The 26035-nt window shown below is 38.7% G+C and overlaps 1 protein-coding gene across 3 annotated transcripts in view; it reads right to left on the reverse strand.

Moving 5' to 3' along the window:
- alcama (activated leukocyte cell adhesion molecule a) overlaps positions 1 to 26035 on the reverse strand; it is an 88621-nt gene that overhangs the window by 6316 nt on the left and 56270 nt on the right. For 2 of the 3 annotated variants that reach the window (XR_012372623.1, XM_073874312.1), the window contains exons 2-14: positions 20971 to 21081; positions 20623 to 20838; positions 18142 to 18206; positions 14127 to 14214; positions 13192 to 13362; positions 10554 to 10682; positions 10313 to 10441; positions 9437 to 9549; positions 8072 to 8198; positions 7875 to 7996; positions 2044 to 2173; positions 1193 to 1219; positions 781 to 895 (exon numbers count right to left, since the gene is read on the reverse strand). Coding sequence is in view for 2 of the 3 variants with exons in the window: in XM_073874312.1 (XP_073730413.1) it covers positions 781 to 895; positions 1193 to 1219; positions 2044 to 2173; positions 7875 to 7996; positions 8072 to 8198; positions 9437 to 9549; positions 10313 to 10441; positions 10554 to 10682; positions 13192 to 13362; positions 14127 to 14214; positions 18142 to 18206; positions 20623 to 20838; positions 20971 to 21081 (1543 nt within the window). In the remaining variant the exon portion in view is untranslated. The remainder of the gene's footprint in view (positions 1 to 780; positions 896 to 1192; positions 1220 to 2043; positions 2174 to 7874; positions 7997 to 8071; positions 8199 to 9436; positions 9550 to 10312; positions 10442 to 10553; positions 10683 to 13191; positions 13363 to 14126; positions 14215 to 18141; positions 18207 to 20622; positions 20839 to 20970; positions 21082 to 26035) is intronic. The other variant, XM_073874313.1, reaches the window with a different exon arrangement.

Raw genomic sequence — 26035 nt, forward strand, 5'->3', positions numbered from 1 at the left:
GTTTGCCATTTGATGCAAATGCTTGATTCTGACATGTGTTTGTGGCATTTTGAATGCAGTGTTGCATTTTGAAGGAGATGTGAGCTACTTTGCATTTTGTGTGTGCAGTTTTGAGAATTGTGTGTAGAGTTTTGAAAAAAGGAGACTTAGTTTTGAAAACGTGTGTAAGCAATTGGTAAAAACTGTATACTATTAAAATATTTACTTAAAATCTCACTGGGGACTTCAAGTAAATAATTTAGGGCGAGAGGGTTCAGCTGACAAAAATAAAGGGTTGCTTAATGATACAAATCACAATGATAATGTATATCAGCAAATATATGTGATACTGGACCACAAAACCTTTTAAGCTGCACAGGTATTTTTGAAGCAATAGCCAACAATACATTTGAATTTTTTTATACAAAAATCATAAGGATATTAAAGATCATGTACCATGAAGATTTTTTTATACATTTCCTACCTTAAATATATCAAAAAATATATTTATCATTAGTAATATGTGTTGCTAAGGACTTCACTTGGACCTTTTAAAGGCAATTTTCTCAATATTTATTTAGCTCTCTCAGATTCCAGATTTTCTAACTGTTTTACATCATACGGCCATACATCAATAGAAAGTTTATTTATTCAGCTTTAAATGATGCATAAATCACAAATGATGCAATAAAAAAGACCCTTATGACTTGTTTTGTGGTACAGGAGGGTCACATATAGGCCTATCATGAACATACGCTCTTATATAGAAGATGATTTATGCTTTTCTAGCTTCCACCTTACCTTGATCTCTTTATATAGAGCCAGTAGATCAGTCCAACCAGAGCTGCAGCAAGTAAAAGCCCAACCACAACACCAACGATCACCTTGGCCTGCCCTGCACCATATCCACCCATATCTAATGGTGACGAACACAAACATTGTATGAATTACTTTAAACCTGTAATTCCCACAGACCCTGGCGGGATCCTAGGAAGCAAAATACGATTAACAGATGGATTTTTTTTTCTAAGTATGCCCACTATAATAAACAATAAACGCATTCAAAATGAAAGCACAATGTTTGCATGATGCCAGGATGCTTGACACCTCCAGACTCTCAAAGATTCAGAGATTTTACCTAATATTTTTGGATTTGTAATATATGGAATAAACGTATTGGGTTGGGAAGTGAAATGAAATCATATTATCTTACCTTGTTTTTCCTTCTTCTCCTCAAATACTGAAATCAGATATAAAATGAAATTAACTTTGGGGGAAAAAAGAAACCAAACTGGTATTCATGATAAATTTGGTAATGCCACCACCCATCTGTGGTTAAAAAAAATAAGGATGCAAAGCTATAAATTAAAAGTAAGTACCGTCCAATCGGATTATCTACAGATCTGGTAAGAAAGGAAGACCACAAACATGCGATAGCGGCCAGTGAAAGAGTAGGAGAAGTTAAGGAACAGCAGTCCAGCACCCTGACACAGACAAACAGAACCAGAGCCAAAGTAGGAAACCAGAAGAGAAAAAGAAAAGGACCCGAGAGAGAACAGGCAGCTCTGTATTCACACTACAACACTAATAATCAGTCATGTATGTTGTAATACCGGCCTGCATTTGAACACTGCAACAGGCAAGATTATAGATGAAACATGCAGATAAATCTACAACTAGTTGTCTTACATGCATTCAAAGAGATGTTAGATTTCAGATGTGGCATTTATCAGGGCTGTCAAACTACCATAATGTATTTGTGACAATAAAAAATGTTTTCTTGATGTACTACATGGTTAACACTGCAATATTTATTTAGATATGTCGTAAACGCCATTGCAGCAAAATATTAGTATGCTGTATATATTTATCTATAAGTTCTCATTAACTATATATCATCCTAATAAATATGTATTAAACACACGAGTGTAATAATTACAGTATTTTATTCTCATCCTTCATGACAGCCCTATAATATAAGCCCTTTAAAAGATAGACTGAGCTGTTAGTAGTAAGCAGTCATTACTAAGAGAGGGAAAACCCTTCGTAGCATTTAGTACTTACGTGAAAATACACTGATTTCTCTTGTGTCGTATCCTAGTTTGTTGGTCACCTGGCAGGTAACAGTGAGGTTCTTATTGGGCACTACAGTCAGTTTGTATGTGGCCTTTCCATTGTTATATGTTCCAGGCTCCTGTGGGATCAGAAAATAACGTGTATCATATAATAATCAATATAATATATATATTTAGCAGAGATTTTTATCCAAAGAGCCTTTGAAAACAAGAGAAAAATGAATATATTGTAAATAAAATAATAATATGAGAAGTGCTAAAAAGTTTCAACAATTGCATTTGTGTCGGTCTGTAGCCAAATAAAATAAAAAAATAAAAAAATGCATTCTGTAGGGTCATGGGTTCAATTCCCTGGAAACATAAACTTGTATAGCTTGAATGCACTGTTGCAAGTTGCTTGGATGTTAATGTAATATAGCAGGTAAAGTTAGATTAACTTTAAAGTCTGATTAATGCTAATTGCAGTCCCAGTAAGTGAGCCAAACGATCATTTCAGTTCTAATGTGTTGTGAAATAGTCATTATTTATTTTTGTGACGTATATGCACGTTGGATGAGGCGCTATTTAATAATACATTGACGCACTAGAGGGCGCTAATGATCCTCCTCAGCCGTTAATGCTTGAGCTCCGCACACACAAACACCTCAGGGTCATGAAAAGCTCGTGCAGTGTGCCTAAAAATCCCGTTGTCGGTAATCACAAATCCATTAAACGACACACCATTACTAATACTGCCCTGTAATGAGCAAACCCACTCCGATATCAGTGTCATTAAACTAGCACTGACTGACTGCTAAGACGCTCACACAGTAATGCACTGAGAGAGTTATGAGAGCATTAGAGCTAACACAGACGAACACGCAACAATGAATAACAACCAACATAATCAATGAATCATGAACGCTGAAAAATCAATAAAACATAACGAATAATAATAATAATGAACTAACCAATGATTAATAAACTAACCAATGAATAAAGCTCGTATTGATTTTGCTACATTTTACAAAAATGTATTTCACAATGAACCTTCTAATATATAAATGGTATTTATTTATTTATTCGTCATAAATAATTAAAAAGGGAAAAAAATGAACATAATTGCATTTGTGGAACGTGTTGCCGGGTTTTAACAGAGGTGGCGCTGTTGTGCAAAATGCATGGCATAACAATCAATTCATTTAAAAAAAGTATCTGCTTTTCATATATATATTTTACAAAATGCCACATTTAAAAAAAATGTATTTCACAATGTACCTTCTAATTTATAAATAGTATTTATTTATTTATTTATTTATTTATCATAAATAATAAAAAAAATGAACCTAATTGCATTTGTGGAACGTGTGGCCGGGTTTTACCAGAGGTGGCGCTGTTGTGCAAAATGCATGGCTTAACAATCAATTCATTTAAAAAAAGTATCTGCTATATTAAGACACTGCATATTAAATTTAGATATCTACGTCAGTGCTTCTCAAACCTTTCATTTTGCGACCCACTCAAATATGTATAAACCTATTAATATTTTAAATATTTTACCTCTTTAATTGAGTACATGTAGTTTTTATTTTCCTTGTAATTTAATTAATGAAATGTAAGTTTAATTAAAATGTCAAAGGCTATCTCAATCTGCTCCCTAGCTCCCGAGGTGATGAATCAGTATATTGTGTACACAGGTTCGGGCACTGGTAAGGACTCAAACTCACTTCACATTTGGACACCGTTCACTAATTTTCATGTAACGTGTCTACTTAAGTGAGTTGTGATAATTCACAGCTGTTATTCATCAACAACCGGCAAAACAAACATCTCTCTGACTTAATTTTTAAACACCTGTTAAAGTATTTTATGAAAAAGACTTAATTCTCTTACATATCCGTGCATACATTTGGAGGAATATTACATTTAAATATTATTATGTAGATTAATAAGTAGTAATTAATATTTATTTTTAAAGGTGCAGTGTGTAAATTTTAGCTGCACCTAGTGGTGAGGTTGCAAATTGCAACCAACAGCTCAGTTCACAGCTCACCCCTTGATTTTGAAACACATAGAGAAGCTACGGTAGCCGACACAGGACAAAAATGTCATCATTGGAGACAACTTAATAAAATAGTTTGTCCGTTAAGAGCTTCTGTAGAAACATGGCGGCACAAAATGGCGACTTCCATGTAAGGGGACCCTCTGTGTATGTAGATAAAAATGTCTCATTCTAACGTAATAAAAAACATAACGGTTCATTATGAAAGGTCTTTATACACCTCTGATAATATAGTTTTGTATACTATTTTGCATTTCTGTCAAGAGATCCTTCTAAAAATTACACACTGCACCTTTAAGTAGATTGTGGTCCCTAGCAATGTGTTTATATTAAAACTAAAAACTGTCGCATTTCATGATGTAAATTGAGTTGGCTTGTGCGATTTGGAGAGTTTCAGAAAAGGTCACATGATTTCCGGTAAGGGAACACAGGGGCTGCGTCCGAAACCACCTACTTCCACACTATATAGTAGGCGAGGCAACTAGTATGTCCAAATTCAGAGTATTCCAAAAACAGTAAGCGAAAAGTACCCGGATCACCTACTACTTCCTGTTAGATATTGCAGTGTGCATACGACGGACACTTCACCATCCCATGATGCCCCGGTAGAGGAGTTATCCAACAAAGAAGAAGAGGCGTCGTCCTATTAGGAAATATCTGAAAGCGGAGATGCGGCTGTATTTGTGCTGGAATGACATGATGTGATGACGACGTGTGTCACATTATGTATCAACACACCGGATGTAGTACGTCCGAATCTCATTTATACTACCAGGATTCATACTATACAGTACCTACTGTTTTAATTGTCAGTAAGTATGTACTTCATCTCATTCAGTACATACTGTCACAGTATGCGGTTTCGGTTGCATTGTGGGACTTTTAGGAAACTAACTTTCCAGTGCACTGAGACAGTCTTTAAAATTATCGACTCCCTGATCAGTGCCCAGACTACTGAACAAGGGAGCCGATTGAGACGCAGCCAAATAATTATGGTATATCATATTAATTGGACTAAACTATATTTGTGTGTCATTTAAGTTGTTAAACATAAACATAGCGATTTTCATTTGCTAGCATTGAGCCGGTGTCGATCAACCAATCAAAACACAGCAATACATTTTAAACAGCTCATCAATGCCCGTTATTAATGTGTAGTATACACACGCTGTGTTGTGTGTAGACTCGTGTACAGTAAATTAATGATTCATTTAAGCCTATGAGAAAGAGGCATCGCTGAAAAGACTTTAATAAGAAATTCAATGGGTCAGTGATTTCCGGAAAAAAACCCAATTCATTTGTGAAGTGACAAATTTAGTCGCTCACAAGTTCACAGAGCTGAAAAACTGTTGAGTATCATTTTAATTCACATGTAAGTCAAGCAGATTTCATTCGAACTTCATCATGTCATTGATTGTACGATATTGCTTCAGTTATTGATAATGAAGTATTGATGTTTCAATAGCCTTTAACAGAATAGGGATCCTAAGCAGAATATATAGTGATCTGACAGTTTTATGGGGAAATCACACTACACTTTGAACCCCATTGACTTGCATTCATACGCATGCCAATGATATAAATGGTGTGTGCGTGACTGCATGATATATCTGGAAATTTTGCATGCTGAAAGTGTGACCGCACATTTAACCTCCATTCACTTTCCGCGTGTGTGTCTATTGTAAATTCTTTCCACAGGTGTGGACAACCAAGCATAATTGAATCTAAATATCCAATCTAAAAAATGGATACGCTTACAGCACTACAGACGATTAACCAGCGTGTCCTGGATTATACAAGAGAATCAAAACACAGGGTGTGACTTTATTACCAAGCTGGAACTAAAATAAACACATCACAGACCTTTGATCTAAACTCATTCATTTGAAATGCATCCACTGAGACTGGGCAGGCAGTATGAAAGGTAAGCCCAATCTTACGGCGCGTACTGACTGATGCTGAGTATCTGGGGGATGCGGGCTGTTCTCATTTCACATGCTGGTCAGATTGCCCTGTATCAAAACCCAAACAATGAGCTGTGACTCATGGGACACACACACACACCATGTCTGGGATAACATAAACACAAAGTTTTCCGTGTTCTGCTTTGGCATCTCTTTCCTCATTATCCCATTTTGATGTCCAGGCTGAAGCCTCGCATGAGTGGAAACAAGGAGGGACAAAGGGCAAAGCCACTCACTCAAAACTTGCTAAAATGCACCGCTTGTCTCCAGACGCACAAGGGTGCGAAACATGGGACGAATAATGATTGTGTGACTTTAAACGTCTCATTTCTGTCAGGAAAACTTAGTTTTTGACAGTTTACAGAAACTGAAAGTCTTTTCTTCCCTTCTGGGTGTTGCTTGAAACACCTTCATCTAGCTATATATCTACAGTAGGCATACTGTATAAGTTTGGAGACCCGTGGGGTTTCGCGAAGAATATACTGTGCCTTCTAATAATCATGTTTTTTTTGCACGCATTGTCTGCATTGTTTAGCACTTGAGAACCTAAAGGAAGTAAAATATGCAAATCATGTAACACTGCAAAAGCTAAATTTGTGCAGCGCTATTTTTTATCTTGCTGTACTTGACTGCATTAGTCCAGATATACCTTATGTACTGTAGCGTTCACACCAGCCACAGAAGAGGCGCCAAGCTTGAGTGATTTACATGATAAGTCGCGAATAGGCATCCTGTGGCACGGTAAGCGCGAATAGTTCAGCGGGAATGCCGCGGAACGGCGGGAAGGCGCGGCACGGATGGTGCGTTCAGCGCAAATTGATAGTTGTTGCGCGAGTTGAAAAATCTGAACTTTGGTGGATTTTCGCACCGCGTAAACCAATCAGGAGCTTGCTCTTGTCGTGACGTGATTACAGGAAGCAAGCGGAGGCAGAAGAAGCCCCTCCCATGACACGAATTTCCGCTTGAATGTCTCAAATGACTAGAATGTCACGTGCAAATAAAGTGAGTAATCTCAAAATGTTCAAGCATCCAACTATAGCACGTTTTCCGCCTTATATAGACTATTTCAAAAAAGTCTACCCAGTCTCCTGAGGATGCGTATAAATAGCACAAAGTGTAAAACTCGTGCAATACATACGCCAAATTCCACTTTGGCGTGCATATGATACACAAGTCCTTCCCATTCACTTAAACGGTGCATCTTTTTTTGTCGTTTTATTTATTGGTTTCCCAATTTTTTTCTGTTTTTTAAACCATTTTCGCTTGGGTTTAGGGTTAGATTTTAGATTTGCTTAATGAGGTTATTTAATATACAGGTTTCTCCATGTTTTTGTCCATATTTAAGCCATGGTCGCTTGGAGTTGGGGTTAGAGTTGGGGTTTGAGTTAGGATGTCATTTTTATATAACAAAAAGTTGTTCTAACCCTGAACCCAAGCGAAAATGGTAAAAAAATTGCAAAAAAATTGAGAAACCAATAAATAAAACGACAAAAAAAGATGCACCGTTTAAGTGAATGGGAAGGACTTGCGTATCATATGCACGCCAAAGTGGAATTTGGCATATGTATTGCACGAGTTTTACACTTCGTGCTATTTATACGCATTTTCAGGCGACTGGGCTGAAAAAGTAGCCCTCCAGATTGTTTTATATATTGTGGTAGCCCTTGCACACCAAAAATTGGAGACCCCTGCCTTGCATTATAATATATTAACCAAAAACCAAATCATTTTTTATCATTATGTATGTTACATGGGATCTGACCCATGACCTTTCCGTTGCCAATGCAATGCTACCTGACAGTGCCCATGACTTACAGTAGTTCCATTGACATTCCACTCCACTTTAGGTTCGGGTGAGCCATATGCCACACACGTCAGGACTTTGTGATTGCCGTCGTTGCTGCGATGCTTTGTCAGACTCTTAATTTCCGGTTTACCTAAAAATATCATATATTCAATCAGATTTTTGCTCAAAATTAAACCACTTTTAATGGTATATCAGAGAATCTTACCTTCTACGGCAAGCCTAAAGGAAAAGTTGCGTCTGATTCCTTCAATGGACACGTCACACTCGTAGAGGCCGGCATCGCTATAAGTCAAATTGGTGAAGCTGGGCAGTTTGTCTATTATACGCTTGTTCTGCAGAAATAAAAAAAATTTCTTAGTAGTAGTGTTTTGCAAGTTTTCATCTGAAATTGGCCTGCATGAGACCTAGAGGTCTTCTCGGGTCCAAAGTGGACCCAAATGACTTTATCCAGAACCCGACGTGCATAAATCATTTTTTTAAAGAAAGACCCGATCTAAGACAAACCCGAGAAAATTATACTGGAGTCCAACCCAAACTAGTGGCAATTTTTTTTAACCCAACTGGACCCGAATGTTAACGGCACCGACGTGTGTGCAGTCAGTCGGAAAGAAACCCAGGTGGCTTCGCAAACAGTTTGGCCGGCTGCCGACACCAAGGTAACGGCTATAATATACATTTAAAATTAATTGACAGGTGTCTATCAACGAAAATTAACCTAACGCCACCAGCCACACAATGTCACAAGCACTTTTGGCAAACAGAGGAGGGGTTGGTAAAGGACATCTACACATCTACACTTTCCAATACCCTCAAATTCAAGGACTAAATGTGGGGACACATTTCAAGTAAGAGCAAGGTTACATCGTGATCCCTTTTAGGATACATTGTTACAGTTCCCTTTCGAGGGAACTCGCGCTGCGTCACTGCAGTGACACTTTAGGGACGCCTCCATGGGAATATGTATATCAAATTCAACCAATGGTGAGGGTTAATGACAAAGACAGGGTGACGCGGGAGCCAGGAAGTACATCGGTATCTGAAATATTGCCAAAGACGACGTTACAGGGACGCAGGAAGTATGGCAAGGGAGACGCAGCGTCTCGTTCCCTTCTCAGGGAACAACAGCTACATACGTAACCCGAGACGTTTTCATGTGTCAAACACAACTATGCATTTTGAAAAAAGTTTTTTGGTATGAATCAACATTCGCATACAGAAGATATAAGCATTTAAAGCGAACAGTTTACCAGGTGTGCTTAAAAAGTCTAGAATTTTTATGATATTATCCTACACTACACAGGGAATAATATAGTTTTTTTTTTACAGAAAACTTGCATAATATAGATTCAAGCACTTTCAATGGCCTGTATCTATGTATGCAGAACCCTGATTATACCCGACCTGTGTCCAAGGCACTCGGGTCTTGGGTCGGATCATGGGTTTTCGGATCTAAGTGGACCCGTGAAGACCTCCAATGAGACCACAATCTCAATGTGTTTAGTATGCTTACAGTGACTTTTTTGGAATTGAGCATTACTTTGAATAACATCACATCCCTAAGATCTCTTACCTTCATCCATGTCACCTTTGCTTCAGTGGAGGAGTTCTTATTCAGTGACACCACCAAGCTTTCACTAACATTCTTGAACACATTTCCTTCTGGACTGAGGCTTACATCCAGAACTGAGAGAGAAAGAGAGTAAGAGAGAGAATAAGAGGAGTCGACAAGCGTTTAAGACCTATCAGTCCACTCCAGGCTCCTTTCACAGACACATCCGTCTGCAAATATTTCATCTGCTGACGATGCTCAAACACATCACATCTCTCCGCTGTCATGCAGACGTGCACTGCAGGCACCGTACTCACCCCCCTCAACCCCTTCTCCAGCAATTGTTTCTGATCCTCAAACACGGGCACGTTTAAGATGCACCCCGCTGTGAAACCGTGCCGCACAGGCAGCGTGAAATATGTTTGAGCCTCTAAAACCGAAGCGTCACTAAATCCGCATTATGGAGATAATCAGGCCTTTTGAACTAAAAGGACACAAGCATATCACCTCAGAGAGAATGATTAAATAAAAGGCAGAGCGTGTGCTTATCGGCGAGCTCCTCGTCTCATTGCGACGACTCGGCTCAAGTCATTAACTCAGAACTAAGCCGTCTGCCTGCTGTCCCGCCCCCTTTGCTAATCCTACTGAAGATGGATTTGATTAATGCATTCAAAAATATGGAATTAACGGGAAAGGAAAAGTTTGAGTTCAGCAACACATCAAGTCAATTTATTCTCGGCTCTAAAGGGCAGAAACCAGGGCAATATTAATCATGCTTATATTGTACAAAAACGCTATCTGGAAACGCAAAAATATTTGAGTTGGATCATTTATAATGGGCGATAATAAAAAGGTCCGAAACTTTTGGATGTAACTGGCTGAAAAATGATGACTTACAGCTCACTGTGACGATCTTAGTGGACTCCATCGCGTCATTATCAGGCAGGGAGCATTTGTATGTGCCACTGTCGTCTCGAGTTACCCCAGTAAGAGTATAGACATCCTTGTCCGTCACCCTAACCTTCTTTCCCTGCAAATGGAAAAAACACGAAATGTTGTGATGGATACTTGGCAGACAAAAGGACTCTGGAGATTGATGGCAAACTATGCACGTGCCACGGACAATGCCAGTGATATCTTCCCTTAATGATAAAGTTGAAGCTGGTAGGGGGAGGGTTTCCATCCGCCTGGCATTTCAGGGTTATATTATCACCTTCCCTAATGGGACTCTGAGAGAGAACCTGTAGACTCACCTTCTCAGTGGGGTCTGAGAGAGACAGAGAGAGAGAGAGAGAGAGAGAGAGAGAGAGGCAGAGAGAGAGATTACCGCAAGGCATCCTGACATTTAACTGTACTATTTCCATTATTTTTAAAGACGTTTCTCACGGATGTAGAAGTTTTTAGAAAACCACCCTTTTAAACTGGCATGACTTTACAGGCGATTCATTTGTAAATCAAATCTAAGCAGATGTATTACACGTTCCCGTTATGAAAAGATACTTTCATTCTTTTGGTGGGAAATTGTATTATCATGTAATGATATAAAACACTGTCGTTCATAGAAATATTCTTTTAAAAACCAGAAGGGGCCAGCAGCAAAAATATATTTATGTAATATTACAGCCAAAAAGTGTGGGAAAGCGGATGTATTACATAACTGCGGCTTTGAATGATAGCATGTGTGGTACGAGTAAAGACATTTAGTTAATGCTATTTATTAGTACGGTAGCGTATCTAGTAAGTATCTTTATGGATTTGCATATACAGTAAATTCCTCTATGGGTGTAAATAATCTTCCCCCCTACAAGCTTCTCATTCCTTAAAAAGCAAAAACCGGCCATGAGGGTCAATATTTTTCAACTGAGATGTATACATCGTCTGAAAGCGAATAAATAAGCTTTCTATTGATGTACGGTTTGTTAGGACAGTATTTGACTGAGATACAACAAAAAACTAAATATTGAGAAAATCACCTTTAAAGTTGTCCAAAAAAGGTCCTTAGCAACTCACAAAATAAAAGTTTTAAATATTTACAGTAGACAATTTACAAATAACATCATGTGACACGACCTATTCATAATATCCTGAAGATTTTTGGCATTAAGGAAAAAACGAAAATGTTGACCCGTACAATGTATTTTTGTCTTTTGCTACAAATATACCCTTGCTACTTAAAGGGGACACATCATGAAAATCTGACTTTTTCCATGTTTAAGTGCTATAATTGGGTCCCCAGTGCTTATATTAACCTAGAAAATATGAAAAAGATCAACCCAGTAACTTAGTTTTGAAAAACCATTCTCTGAAAAATAAGTCATTGAAATTTGGCTACATCCGTGATGTCAGAAGGGGATAATACCGCCCCTTAATCCGCACTATCCAACCACAGCACTGCCATTTAGTGCAGAAATCAGCTTATTTGCATTTAAAAGGACACACCCCAAAACGACATTTTTGCTCACACCTACAAAATGGCAATTTTAACATGCTATAATAAATTAGCTATGGGGTATTTTGAGCTAAAACTTCACATACGTACTTTGGGGACACCAAAGTTTTATTTGACATTCTAAAAAAGTCTTGTGAAATGTCCCCTTTAAGTCTGGTTTTGTGGTCCAGGGTCACATATGTTCAATTGTAGTTATTTTATATAATTAATAGCCCTTTTTCATTCTTTATCATTTAAACATATAATTTTGTTATGAGAATATAAAGGGTTAAACAGATGAGGCAATGCCTACTTGTCATGGAAAAATAAGTCACTATGCTTAACACTTTAGTAAGTCTTAAACTTTGGGTTAAAAAAAGTTGTTGTTTTTTATTTGGTAGTGAAAGATGACGGGGACCTTATGACTTTAGTTTATCAACTAAAGAAAACATTATTTAAGCCCCCACAGTAGTCTAGAGATCCCAAGGGCCTTCAGCTTTTTTATTCCCACAACCTCTGCCTGTTTCTCTTGCCCTCTTCCTTTAAAGTAGTCCATTGACGTGAACATAGTCATTTTTATTCCTACTATGAAAAGTCAACAAACCCCAATTTTGGGATGGACTACTTCTTTAACCCAGCAGCCACAAAACATTTCACATCTAAACCTCTCAGCATTCAGATTGAGAGTATGCTAACACTATAACAGACCAGCTTACTAGCATAGCGTCGGACAAGACATAAAAACACCTAAAATTTAGCCTGGCTGTTAGCTGAGACACGCGATTTAAGGTTCAGGACTCAAGAGACAGCTTCAAGTACTAGTGACAAAAAACACACGTCTTCTCAAAACAGATGATGAAGCTAATAAAACATCAACGAGACTCATTATTATACCAACATAATCAAATTAATCTTTCTCATGGAGATTCATCTTTCTCATATAGCAGAGCCATCCCTAGGGGGCGCCAGTTTGTGGTACTATGAGCCATCAATGTAACTATAACTCAGTTAAATCTGTAGTGCCACTGCAAAAGGCCTTTTATCTCAACTTAATGTGATGGGTTAAAAAGACTGGGTGCTGTGCAATAACATAAAGACAATAAACAGCCTTTCTACTGCTTTGTTTTTGTGGGCAGCCACCAAAGAAAACTTTGCAAACCAGCACAATATATTTATGCATTCGGCAGACGGATTTACCAAAAGTGACTATACATTTTATCAATCTGTGCGTTCTCTGGATATGCAGCATTTCCTTTACTCAAAAACATGCACCTTTTTTTTGTTAAAACAACAGTATTGTTTTGTTTAGTGCATAGTTGGAGCAAATCCGTGCATGTTAGTTACTTACAGTGAATTGGGAAGGTCTCGGGAGATGAAACTTGGTCGCCCATCACGTGTTTCGACGAGCAGGTAAACTGCGACCTCATGTCGTCTTTATTGGCTGTGTATTGCAGACTGGAAGAGGTGCTGGACAAACCCGTGACTGGGTCCTTGGTAACAGTAGGTGTGATAATAATCGCTGCGGTCACATAAACACAAACATCGATCATTACAAATACAGTAATCGTCACTGCAAATATAAACACACCCAAATATGCAGTCTCTCCTAGCGGTGGCACAGGCATGAATTCCAGTGCTTTTTTAATTCTGGTTTTTCTTGCAGATCGGCATAACTTACCTACTAAACATGTTTAATGATGGTATGTGGTCTAGTGAAACTAGCTAGTTATGCCAGCTTCCAAAACACATGGCTATTGTATGCATTATTTATGGTGACATCACTAACATTGTGTTAGATGGATTTAAACATGGTCAAATTTGAATGAGAGAGAGAATGGGAGAAGTAATGAGAGCTCATTCTTGTGTGAGATTAAAGTTTTTATGAACAGGAAGTTGAGAATGACCTATTGTCATTATTGTGACGTATTTTCAAGTGAAACAGAATATCACACAAAGGTAAATAGGGGGCGTGGCTAGTGTTTTTCAATGGAAATTGATTAAATATAGTAGGCGTTTCATTCAGTAATGGAACTCGCAGTTGATTGACAGTAGGAGGGGGCGGGGTTAACAGATGCTCCGCCCAAGCCATTAAGCTGGCGTTATCAGAAAAGGATCCCCATAAAAGGGCGGAAATTGATTTTTTGACTTTAATTTTCAAGTTTATGAGGCCACATGAATTAAGAAAAAAAAAGATTTTTGTCATTTTTGTTTGTAATGAACACTGCAGTACTCCAAATTCAAATTGTCTGTTTTAATGTAATGGGGACTTTGATATAAACTCACTTTTGCCATCATCTACTAAAGGCAGGTTGTTCTTCATCCATGTGAGATTTGCTTCTGGGTTGCCGCTCTCCACCACGCAATCTCCCACCTAACAATAAAAAACACAACAAAAACAATGAGCTTTAACACCAAACATGACATATGCTTTAGTGCTGGATATAAACCAAAACTTCTTATCGGCATGAACTAGAACTCGGTGATACTAAAAACGCTTTCACTTTCACTCTCATCTTTTTATAGACTTGTGACACACAGTTTCAACCTGTAAAACTTAAGATTGTCACACGATGTGTCACTTCCACCTGATTTTAGTTTACATTTGCGCATGTGACTGAAGGCACTTCGGGACTTTCCCAATTTATGGTTCACGACCTCTGTAACTCAAGGTACTTTTATCTTATTGTTGCCACAGTGTGACGGGCAAGTCCCCCGGAAAGTATTTTGTAATGAAATGACATCATCAGCTAAAATGGGTGGGGTTTGCCTTCTACATTATTTCCCTCTCTCTTTATCTGCTACTGTTTCCTTCTCCTTTTCTCTCTGGTTGAGTAGAAACGCTGCCAGGGGCTGAGCGCGGGTCTGCATTAATAACGCGCTGACAGGATCGCATGCTGACGTGCTATCCGCTCCGGGATAGAGAGATCAGCAGAAAGAAAGAGAGCAGAAAATGTTAATAATGGCAGGAGAGCAGAAGAGACAGTGGAATGATGCATGAGCTCAGGTGTTCGGGGTGGCATGAAAAATCTAAGCTTTAGCGAAGCTACAACCGAGGGCCAAGCCGGGGAAACGGAGTGAAGGAAATCGCCTACACTGATAACCGTCTATGATAACACATCGGGCCCTCTACTGGGGTCTGTGATACATCACATATCACACCTGTGTTTTTACAGAATTTTTGCAAACTCTCCAGTGGATTTACAAATAAATTGCGTTGTTATAGGGCTGTGTATCGGCAAGAATCTTGATACAATAAATATCACGATACAGTTGTTGCGATGCGGTATTGTTAGGACCATTTTAAGAATATAATAGGATACAATTTTAGAAATGCTGTCATCGAGAACACACTACCATATGCAAACCTCAGCATAAAAAACTGTGGTGCGCCCCTAAGCTAGTACTTCCTGTCACTAGCTGGGTTTTCATCGTACCTGAAGCAATCTTTTCAAAATTTGCAAAAAATGAAAAACAAACAAATGTGCATTAGGTGCGTTTCCAGCAAGTTGTTCAAGGGAATGATGGTGATAAAGGTATAGGTGACCTAGGAACCAACAGTAAATAAAAAGTTTTAATGCAGGCACTAGCAGCAAGGGCATTGTGATGACGTCGAGCCCCATACCGGTATATGGAAAAGACAATGACAGCTGATACAGCTAGAGGATTTGTCATGTGGGTTTAATGTTCGCTATGTCAGAATTTATTCGGCATATGCACTTCCATCTCCCATTATTCGCATTTACTCTTTTTCACATTATGATGCATTCACACCAAACGTGGTAGAGGCGGAAAAACCGCGCTATTTGCGCGTAGTTGGACGCTTGAACATTTGAGTTTACACACTTCATTAGCGCGTGAAATTCTAGTCATTCACGTGGAAATTCGCATCATGGAAGGGGGGCTTCTGCGACTCTGCTGAGACTCCGCCACTCCGCTCGCTTCCTGTAATCACGTTACAGCAAGGTCCTGATTAGTAAACATGGCGCGGAAATCCGCCGAAGTTCAGATTTTTCAACTCGAGCGTTTCCCGCAGCAACGCTCAATTCGTGCGGGACACGCCGAGCGTTCCGTGCCATTTCTAATCGTGTCTTTGCATTGACTTAACATGTAAATCACTCGCGCTTGCCGCCTCCACCGCGTCTGGTGTGAACCCTGCATTAGTCAAAAACCAGCTTAAGCAAGCGTAAAAACTGTTTTTGCAAATTAAGGAATTTTTATTACATTTTTTTGCAATCTTAATCTTATGCAATACTTTTTTATGTGTTTAATATTTTAATATTTAATATGTGTTCGTGGTCATTTTTATAAAACCTTGCACTTATTTTATTTATTTATTTTTATTCTTCATGCGATATATCAAAATGCACATAAAATCAGTGTGATGGAAACCAAGTTACTGTTTAAGTTCAGAGATAAGAAGAAACCTATGTAGAGGTTGGGATGTAAACTCCAAACGATACAACTGTCATGAATCTTATATAATTTTTTTTTTTTAAATATTGATATTTTTTACTCGATATTGTATTGTCAAACAAAATATCATGACACTTACGTAACCAGTGGCGGCCAGTGACTTCTTTTTCGAGGGCACATGCAAAGCTCGTCACAACATGTAATTAGCACGTCATGTCAAAATATGTGATCGGCGCGTCATGTGAACCTATGTGCGTCACGTTTGATGTCAAAATACGTGCCTTCCGCAGATGCTTTGAATGGGGTTTATGATAAAATAGACACTTACATTTGCCAGATACTCGCTTAATCTCATGTGTAATCAGAGTTAGTGTTAACATGGCAAAAAAATGACTTTCTTACTTAGTATTTTTGTCTTGTTTTTAGTAAAAAATAACTAACAATTCTTAAATTAAGATGTATTTTCTTGATGAGCAAAATGACACAGGAAAATAAGTCTAGTTTTTAGACAAAAAATATAAACTTTAAGTCTGGCATTTTTTGCTTGTTTTAAGCACTAATTTACTTAAAGTTTATATTTTTTTTCTAAAAACTAGACTTATTTGCCTAGGTCATTTTGCTCACCAATTTAAGAATTTTTAGATATTTTTACTAAAAACAAGACAAAAATACTAAGTAAGAAAGTCATTTTTTGCAGTGAAGTTAGTGTCAAGCGAGTATTTTGTGAATGTAAAATATAAATCCTTTCACTGCATGTGCAGCACGCACGTATTTTGACATGTCGCATGATGCACATAGGTTCACATGACGCAACAAACACATATTTTGACATGACCCACACACGACACTCCGAACCCATAGTCTTTTGCGCTGCTAATGCAAACGCTGCTCTACCAACTACTTGTGGAGCCACTAAGACCCAGACATCCGAATAATTCGTCCTGTAACATGCTGAAAAGCGCTCGGCTACACCGCACTTCTACGTAAAGATCAATTGATCATCATTTGATGAATTAGCACTGCTACACCAATGCTAGACAAATGCAATGACTCCACTTAAATATCAGTGGCGCTGTGATATTTCATTACATTTAGGGCCTGGTTAAGATGGATTGCAGGTGGTTAGTACATAAAATGCGATGAAATACCATGCGCAAAGGTTGGGTAGATTTTTAGCATATTTGGTACTTTTTCTCTAATCACCTCTTTAGCTCAGACCTTCAGTCTGCCTCCGTGTTTCCAATACAAGTAGCTGTTTTTAATTGAATATTCAGAGGAGGTGTACTTCTCTTCCGCACCCCCTGCGCTTTTTTCTAAGAAAGTACTTTGAACATTACAGACCTCGGAGGGTGGCCACTAAAAACATACCCGTAATGCTGTGTACACAACCCCTACCTCCGCCACCCTGCGATTTCAGGCAGCTCGGCCCACTTCTAAGAACTACATTACAAAGAGAGGGAGAAATGAGAAACAACGCGCCCCGTTTCCATTTACAAACCCAGCTATAAGGAGAACGCCGGAAGCCTTCGATGTGCAAACCTCTCATGAAACAGAATCATTTTACTGCTGTCCTGCATGAAAGATGCAAAATCTAGGCAACATGAAAGCGGCTGTGTGAGACGAACACTTGAGCTCTGCCTAAATCAGGTTTGTACGCCTAGCAGACGCGTTCGCTGATGTCCGTATCATTAGCACCGTCTCTGAAGGCGTCGTTGACCGAGATAACAGCAGGTGCGTGTCAATGTTGAGACTGCTGGATAAGCATGCTGGGTAATGAAAACAAAGACACAGGGTTTTTTCCTGTACATTGTTAGTACACCAGCTGCTGTGTGTACTGGAGCAAACACACGGTCCAAGAGTGCAGCGTTGAATGGGAACAACTCACCTTTGTTAGCTTTCCATTTTCAAGCTCCTTCGCTTTGTTTTTGATCACAGGGTCTGATGGTTTTTCTGCAATAAGAAATAAGTGGTTTACTGTACAAATAGGTACAATTTGCATATGCATAATGCGTCTCTTTGCTGCATTCAGTATAGATGCTGTAGGTAATAAGCGCATATTTAACATTCAAAGATTGTGGGTAGTTGAAAAATGCCCATACACATTCCCCTTATTGTTTCAACATATGAGTGGGCGATGAACCAGTAAGTAGATTAAACCGGTAGAAATGTGTCAGCGGTAGAGATTTAAGACTATCGTCTCTATCCAGAGAGTCATTGAGAGAGTCTGTGTAGTCATGAAAACATATCGTTTGTACGTTTTTAAGCACGGCAAGCCACGCATTTTTGCCACTTTATTGGTCTTAAATACACACATGCGTCAAAATGCTCATCTTTCCAATATCCTCATAAACAAGGTCATTCAGATCTTAAATTCCAGCTCCCCTAGAGTTAAACATTTGATTTTTACTGTTTTGGAATCCATTCAGCTGATCTCCAGGTCTGGTGCTACCACTTTTAGCATAGCTTAGCATAATCCATTAAATTTGATTAGACCATTAGCATCGCGCTGAAGGGACCCAGGGAGCGTTATATTTTTCCCATGTAAAGTTGACTCTTTTGTGGTTGCATCGTGTACTGGGACGGACGGTTAATTGGAGGTTGCTATTTTCTGGGCCGAGGTGGCTGGGAACTGTACTCTCATTCTGGCGTAATAATCAAGGACTTTGCTGCTGTAACATGGCTGCAGGAGGCGCAATGATATTACGAAGTGCCTGAAAATAGTCCCCTGCTATTGAAAGTTACCAAGGGGACTATTTTTTAAGGCGCTGCGTAATATCATTGCGCCTGCTGCAGCCATGTTATGGCAGCAAAGTCCTTGATTATTACACCAAAATGAGAGAAAAGTTCCTAGCCATATCTGCCTAGAAAATCACAACTTTTAATTTTTCGTCGGTCTTAGTACACGATGTAACTACAGAAGAGTCAAGTTTTAAATAAAAAAAATATTAAAACTCTTTGGTTATTTTTAGCGCGATGCTCATGGTCTAATCAGATTCAATGGATTATGCTAAAAGTGGTACCGCCAGACCCGGAGATCGTCTGAATGGATTCCAAAACGCTAAAAATCAAATGTTTAACTCTTGGGGAACTGGAAAATGAGCAAATTTTCAAAAAAAGTGGAGTGTCCCTATAAGAGAAAGTAAACATCTGAAAAAGGAAACGGATGTGTAATAGTACTGCATCCAGACTTTGGTCTTAAAGGGGAAGTGACCTAATTTGCTCGTCTGTCACTCATGTTTATCAAACAGCATTGAGAGAAAATCTCTCACTGCTTTTGACTAAATCACTTATACATTATTATTTATCATACTTATTTCATCACTGCTATCTTCAGTGAGCTTGAGTTTGTTTGTTTTTGTCTTGTTTTTTATGCTTGTATAAGTTTTTTTGTGAGTATTATAAAAAGTTTATGTTAATAACCTTATTAAAATAAAACGATACATATTTATATAATGATATAAAATGAAGCCTATCATGATATAAGATTTGGCTCATATCGCTCACCCCTATTTCAACATCAAGATTTTATGGAAAAATGAGTATGTAGACCAGGGGCGTTGCCACGAGGGGGCCTGGGTGGGCCTTGGCCCCCTCATTTACATGTCTTGCCCCCTCAGATTTCCAACTGCTTAAAATAAAATAAGAAAATGTTGATTTCTTAGTCTGATTGATAGATTGACCAATCAGAATGCTGCGCTGTAAAATGCAGCTATTTTCAAACTTGATTGGATTAGCTCATGTCTAAAGTTGTTTTGCGTAACTTACGCTGTCATCTACGCATGAGAGTTCATTAATATTCGGTGACAATGTGCCATCTACATCTTATATATATATCTCATATATATATATATATATATATATATATATATATATATATATATATATATATATATATATATATATGATGTAGACATTTATATAAGCATATAGAAGCTTAAGTTTAAGGCATTCTGTTCAACTAAGTAAAAATGGAAATTGCATCTATTTTCCCAAATTAAATCATTCCCTGTGTATAGCAGTGTTATGTGTACTACTTTAAATAAATAAACGTATTATGCACACTGCATTTCAAACTAAACCAACCTTTCTGATCTACGGGTGCAATTTCAATAACATTTGAATCACAGTGAATCACAACAAACTAGATGAAGGCTATGGTAGCACGTCGCACATATGTTCTTCTCCCTCATATCTGACACGCCGCACGCCTACTTCCCGTGCTATTTCAGATCCGCCGCTTGCCGTTGGTTTCATCATAACCTTGATTATATAGACGTTTGAATCTGCCGTCTAATAACTCATCTTCATTAACTCCTCCGCTTCTCGTCCTATTTATATTTATTCTGTGCGTTTCACGCATACTTACTGTAAACACGCACTTCCACCGAGTATTCATCCAGGTTGGTTAAAGACACCACCATGCAGGTAAAAACTCTCTGGTCTGTCAGCGAGCCCCGGGCGATCATCAGACTCGAGTTGGCAGCGATGCTAACTCTGTTTTTGTAGCCATCTGTGGCGGACACGGTCGCTTCGTCTTTCTGAGCCTGCTTCACGAGCAGATCGCCCGCAGAGCCGTCGTCCTTCACCAGAACGAGATAACCTGCCGTTAGCGCACTGACAAACACATCTATAGAGATTAGATTAGAAATCAATATGACTGCTTGATAGTAGGTGTACATCGCTTGACCGTCTAGACGGCTAGTAGAGGAACCACTCACGTATTTCCATTTGGTGAAAATGAGGCCCTCGGGGTTGTTATTTCCATTGTTGCATGGCACTTCAATGGTCTCGCCGTACAGACCTGTGACTGTCTGTACGCAGCTCCCTGAAAAACACAAGAACATTTTGGTTTAGATTTCACGTCTGTAGACGCAGCCAAGCATCAACAGAAATTAGTGTCGAATATGAAGCATTATCTCAACTCCAAAACGGAGCGACATGAAATGGGAGGGGAAACAAAGGGTTGGGGTCTTGTTTTGATTATTCCCAAGACATGCATACCATCTTAATTTCAAAGGAAATCTGAATACACAGAGACACACAGTGAGTCTAAATTTATTCAAGATTACCTTCGAGCAATTTTTTTAAGTACTGTATAACAGCTTTCAATCCTCTCCTGTGGGAGGTGTATAAGGTTGGCCAATATGTGCACTAAAGTAAAGATTATGCTATAGTACAGTAGTAAAGTGGTGCCGCAAGGCAGAGTTTATGGTTACCAACAGGACACCACTACAGTTAATGAAGCCTGGGACAAATTACAAGGATGGGCCTCGGGTCCCATAGAGCAAGTAGTTTAAAGATGTGTTAAGTGGGCCTTATGGCATTTACTGTACTGTAGATATTACAACATGCTTTGTTTTATGAATAAACCAAAACATCATTTAAATCATTAACAACAATGATATAAGATATTCTGTCTGCTGTTAGAAGTGTGCGCGCATACTTGTTAGCGTGTTTACATGAGCATTTATGCATAAAACAGAGTGACACATGGAAGCAAAAGTTGTCGCCTCAAATGATAAACTACTAGCTTAAGCATTCCACTGGCGACACGACAGCGTTGTTTGTCATTCTTGCTGGCGAGCACTGTAAACATCCCAGCACCTGACGCAGATAAGCGTTGACAATCGGCGACAGTCGTTCATAGTGTGTGGAGCTCTAAAAGGTTTGGGATTGCGATGCAAGACAGATGGCATGTGTGTGTCGCTGCATGGAGTAGGGTATGAACTTACTTTTCGACTTCAAAGCTAAATACCAACATGTTCTGAATTGTAGCCGGATTAGGCATGTGCAAAACGACATATTTCAATACAACAGTACTTCTACAACAGACATGTGTTGAAAAAAAACGGCATGCGCCTTTAAAAATGTAATGCTTGCGGCAACACGCTAGCAATGTGATGCAATATTGCAGACATCCATGGACGTTTGTTGTTATGCATATTCCTCCAGCTCAATTGGTAGTATGTCGTGTTATTAATTAAGGGTGTCACGATTTCGATTTTAAGTCGTGCACAGCAGAACGGCGTTTCTCTGAAATGAGAACTGTTTAAAGGTGCAGTGTGTAATTTTTAGAAGGATCTCTTGACAGAAATGCAAAATAATATACAAGCTATATTATCAGGAGTGTATAAAGACCTTTCATAACGAACCGTTATGTGTTTATTACCTTAGAACGAGACCTTTTTATCTACATACACTGAGGGTCCCCTTACATGGAAGTCGCCATTTTGTGCCGCCATTTTTCTACAGAAGCCCTTAACGGACAATTTACATGTTTGCAGCTACCGTAGCTTCTCTATGTGTTTCAAAAGCGAGGGGTAAGCAGTGGACTAAGCCGTTGGTTGCAATTCGCAACTTTACCACTAGATGCCGCTAAAATTTACACACTGCACCTTTAAGTTTCACAACAACTTATTTCAGTTGCTTAAGAGTTATGAAAACAGCATTTCAACATGACTTATTGGGGTATAGTCTCACAATCTCATCTGACAGTAATAAAAGTGCGTTTTTAAGGTGTAAAGTACTGACAGGTACTGAAGTTGTGTTTTATCAGGTATGTGCGTGTACCATATTAACATGGCAGGGCATCTCCGAGTTCAAGGTCAGATATTATATTTCAAAAAAGTCTAGTCTAAAAATGGCATAGCAATTTTTTGTGCTTTCAAAAAAAAGTAAAAACCGAGAATTGAACCGTGACCTTAGAATCGAAAATGTAATCGAATCGAGGATTTGGAGAATCTTGACACCCCTATTATTAATAATTATTACAGGCCATGGGTTTGATAATGTACCGTAATTCACTTAAAAGCATCTGCCAATGCATACTATAAATGTAAATAACGAAAACATTCCTGATTAACTAGTTCACCTTATAAATCAACTACTTGTCAGACAACTAGCTGACCCCTTCCTAAACCTGACCGCATGAGTGTAGTGCACTAACTCAGTGGTTCTCAAACTTTTTCAGCGTGTGGCCCCCCTTGTGTATAGTGCATTCCTTCGCGGCCCCCCATAAAGAAAGTTTATGACAAAAACTGTTCTAAAACTCAACATTTTAATAAAAAAACATTACATAAATTATACAAAGTAGTGCTTTTGGATAGTAGCCTTATTTTCTTTAGGTTTAATTACACAGAATTCATGATAAATTAATGTATTTTATAAAATGTCATAAAACTGGGCCCCCCTTTCATCATCTTGCGGCCCCCCTGGGGGCCCCGGACCCCAGTTTGAGAACCACTGCACTAACTATAACACTTGAAAGGTTTCAGGGCACTTTATTAATGGCTAGTGAGGTTGTTATGGCGACAAGGGCCTTTGGTCAATAGCATGCTAAATTCGGGTAAAGTACCATAGGAGTTCAAGAGGTCAGGGCTGAGAGGCCTTCACGGTCCATCCAATTCCATGCAGTCCCACGATGGACTATTTAAAAAGCTTGAACGACGAAGGTTCAAATTCTGGTCAAACTAAAGACGTGAGCTGGAGCCAAACCCAAAACACATTCAGCGCTCCAGGGCAATCACTCTCCAGATTTTCACAACTTTTCATTGTGATAGCAGCACAGGATAAAAATTTGGATACGGGGAAATAGCACCACTGATACAGATACACAAATGCGCTAATACCAATTCAGCAGAAAAGATAATCCTCAACCACTTTCATTTGCACACATCCGATTCACAAAAGTGTCTAGTGTGTTACTTTGCACATTTAGGTGTTAAATAAGCAATCCGCATGCACAGGGTGCCCGACGTGCACAGGCTTTGCATTCGCTTTAACTTCAACAGGTTATGATAAACGACAAAGGTGAGAGATTTCTGCTTAAAGCTCTGATAAATCCGACAGAAATGTGATGGTGATAGACGAAAACAGGTGCGGAAACCGTTGTGTACATAGCGAAGGCTAAATATACGTCTGCTGACTGTTTAAACAAAACACTCACTACCTGTGCTGCTGAGTCGCATCAACATGACAACAGCTAATCTGCTGAAATATCTAATAGAGATAAGAAAGGGGAAGACTGATAGGAATTGTATTCGTTTTTGTCACAAAGCCTTCATAGAGAAATAGGTGAATGACACAAAACCTGTTAATATCAGATTTTCACCTGAACATCGAGAAACAAACTAAAGTTTGGTTTGCTTAGAAACGGTTTGCTTACGAATATTGCTCAAAATATCTTCTTTTGTGTTCAGCAGAACAAAGAAATTAATATTGGTCTGTAACATCTTGACGGCGAGTAAATGACAACAAAATTTTCTTTTTGGGTAAATTATAAGAAAAACATGTCTTGCTTGATAGAATGGATGAAACAGTAATTTTAGTCATTACAATTAATGACATTTCCCTCAAATACTTACTAATTTAATGCACAAAAATGATCTTGTTATTCTTAATAAACAGATTAACATGTGTGCATTCGGCAGATGCTTTTATCTAATTATACCACGGGCTGTTTAAATACTCGATTCTGATTGGCTGGAAGGTGTGCAAACCTTTAATGCACAGGTAGTTCCAGTCAGTTTAAATACAGTTCGAATTAATCCGCTACTATAAACAATAAACATTATAAACATACAGGAGACTTGGAGAAGACGATGAATGACAAAAAGCAGCACAAAAAATGAACACCGGCAGAGCTAGATAAGATCGAAAATGAGGTCAATACGAAAAAGACAACTTCATGGGCAGTTAACACTTTCAGTGACTTTTTGCGCCAAAGACCGAACAATTGTGATTTCGAGATCTACTCTGATTCTCTTTTAAATGAGACGTTTCACGTCAGGTGGCTCTTCGCCTCGACGTCATGCATTGAAATCCTTTAATGCATGGCTAGCCGTGGATTATTCCTTACATAACTTACAGTGCAAACGAACACATTTTTATCAGTGTGCATGTTCGTTTGGATTCGAACCTAGGACATTTGGCATGGCTAACGCAATGCTATACTTCAGTGGTCTCCAACATGGTGCCTACGGTCAAATTCTATCAATAGCCTCAATTGTAATATTTATTTATTACATATTTTTTATATTTTCTTGGCTTCTTGATCTAGGTTAACATTTTAAACAATGAAAAAACAGAAACAAGTAAAATAAAATCAACAAGTAAAACAAAAAAGTTTCAAGTAAACAGATTGCCCTCCAGATTGTTTTATCCATTGTGTTTGCTCTTGCTCACAAAAAGGTTGGAGACCCCTGATCTACAGTACACCAATAGAGTTACAGGAACTAATGAAAAACATTCTGTCTAGACAAAATCTAAATCAGTATAAATTACACTTTTACCACTGTGTAAAAATGTTACCGTGAATATTAAGTCAGCTCATAGGTCACATTCATTAATATTCATTTTTACAGTGGGTATGCTCAATTAAACAAAATAATGCCACAGGGTAAAGGAACTTTAGGGGGCACTCACATTATCCAAACCAAACTGTGCCCCAGCGTGATTGTCCCCCCTCCCTACTCCCCCAGAAGCACACACTCACACTGTACTTAAATCGATCCGTGCCCGGGCGCGCTTTCGTCATTATGATGCGATTATTTTGAACAAAGCAGGAAGTAAAGCGCTCTCTTTACACTGGAACCCATTGTAATGGTAAGTTTGTGTTTTTGCAATTGACGTCTCTCCTTTGAATCGCGCTTAAGCACGATTGCGCTCACACTATAGCCTTTCGCGCCTGAGCCCAAGTGCAAGCCAGCCAGTGAGCGATTAACCAAACCACACACGAGCGCGGTACAGAGCGATCACACTAGTCAAACAAACCAGGCTTT

The sequence above is a fragment of the Misgurnus anguillicaudatus genome, chromosome 12, assembly GCF_027580225.2.
Source record: "Misgurnus anguillicaudatus chromosome 12, ASM2758022v2, whole genome shotgun sequence".
Lineage (NCBI taxonomy): Eukaryota > Metazoa > Chordata > Actinopteri > Cypriniformes > Cobitidae > Misgurnus > Misgurnus anguillicaudatus.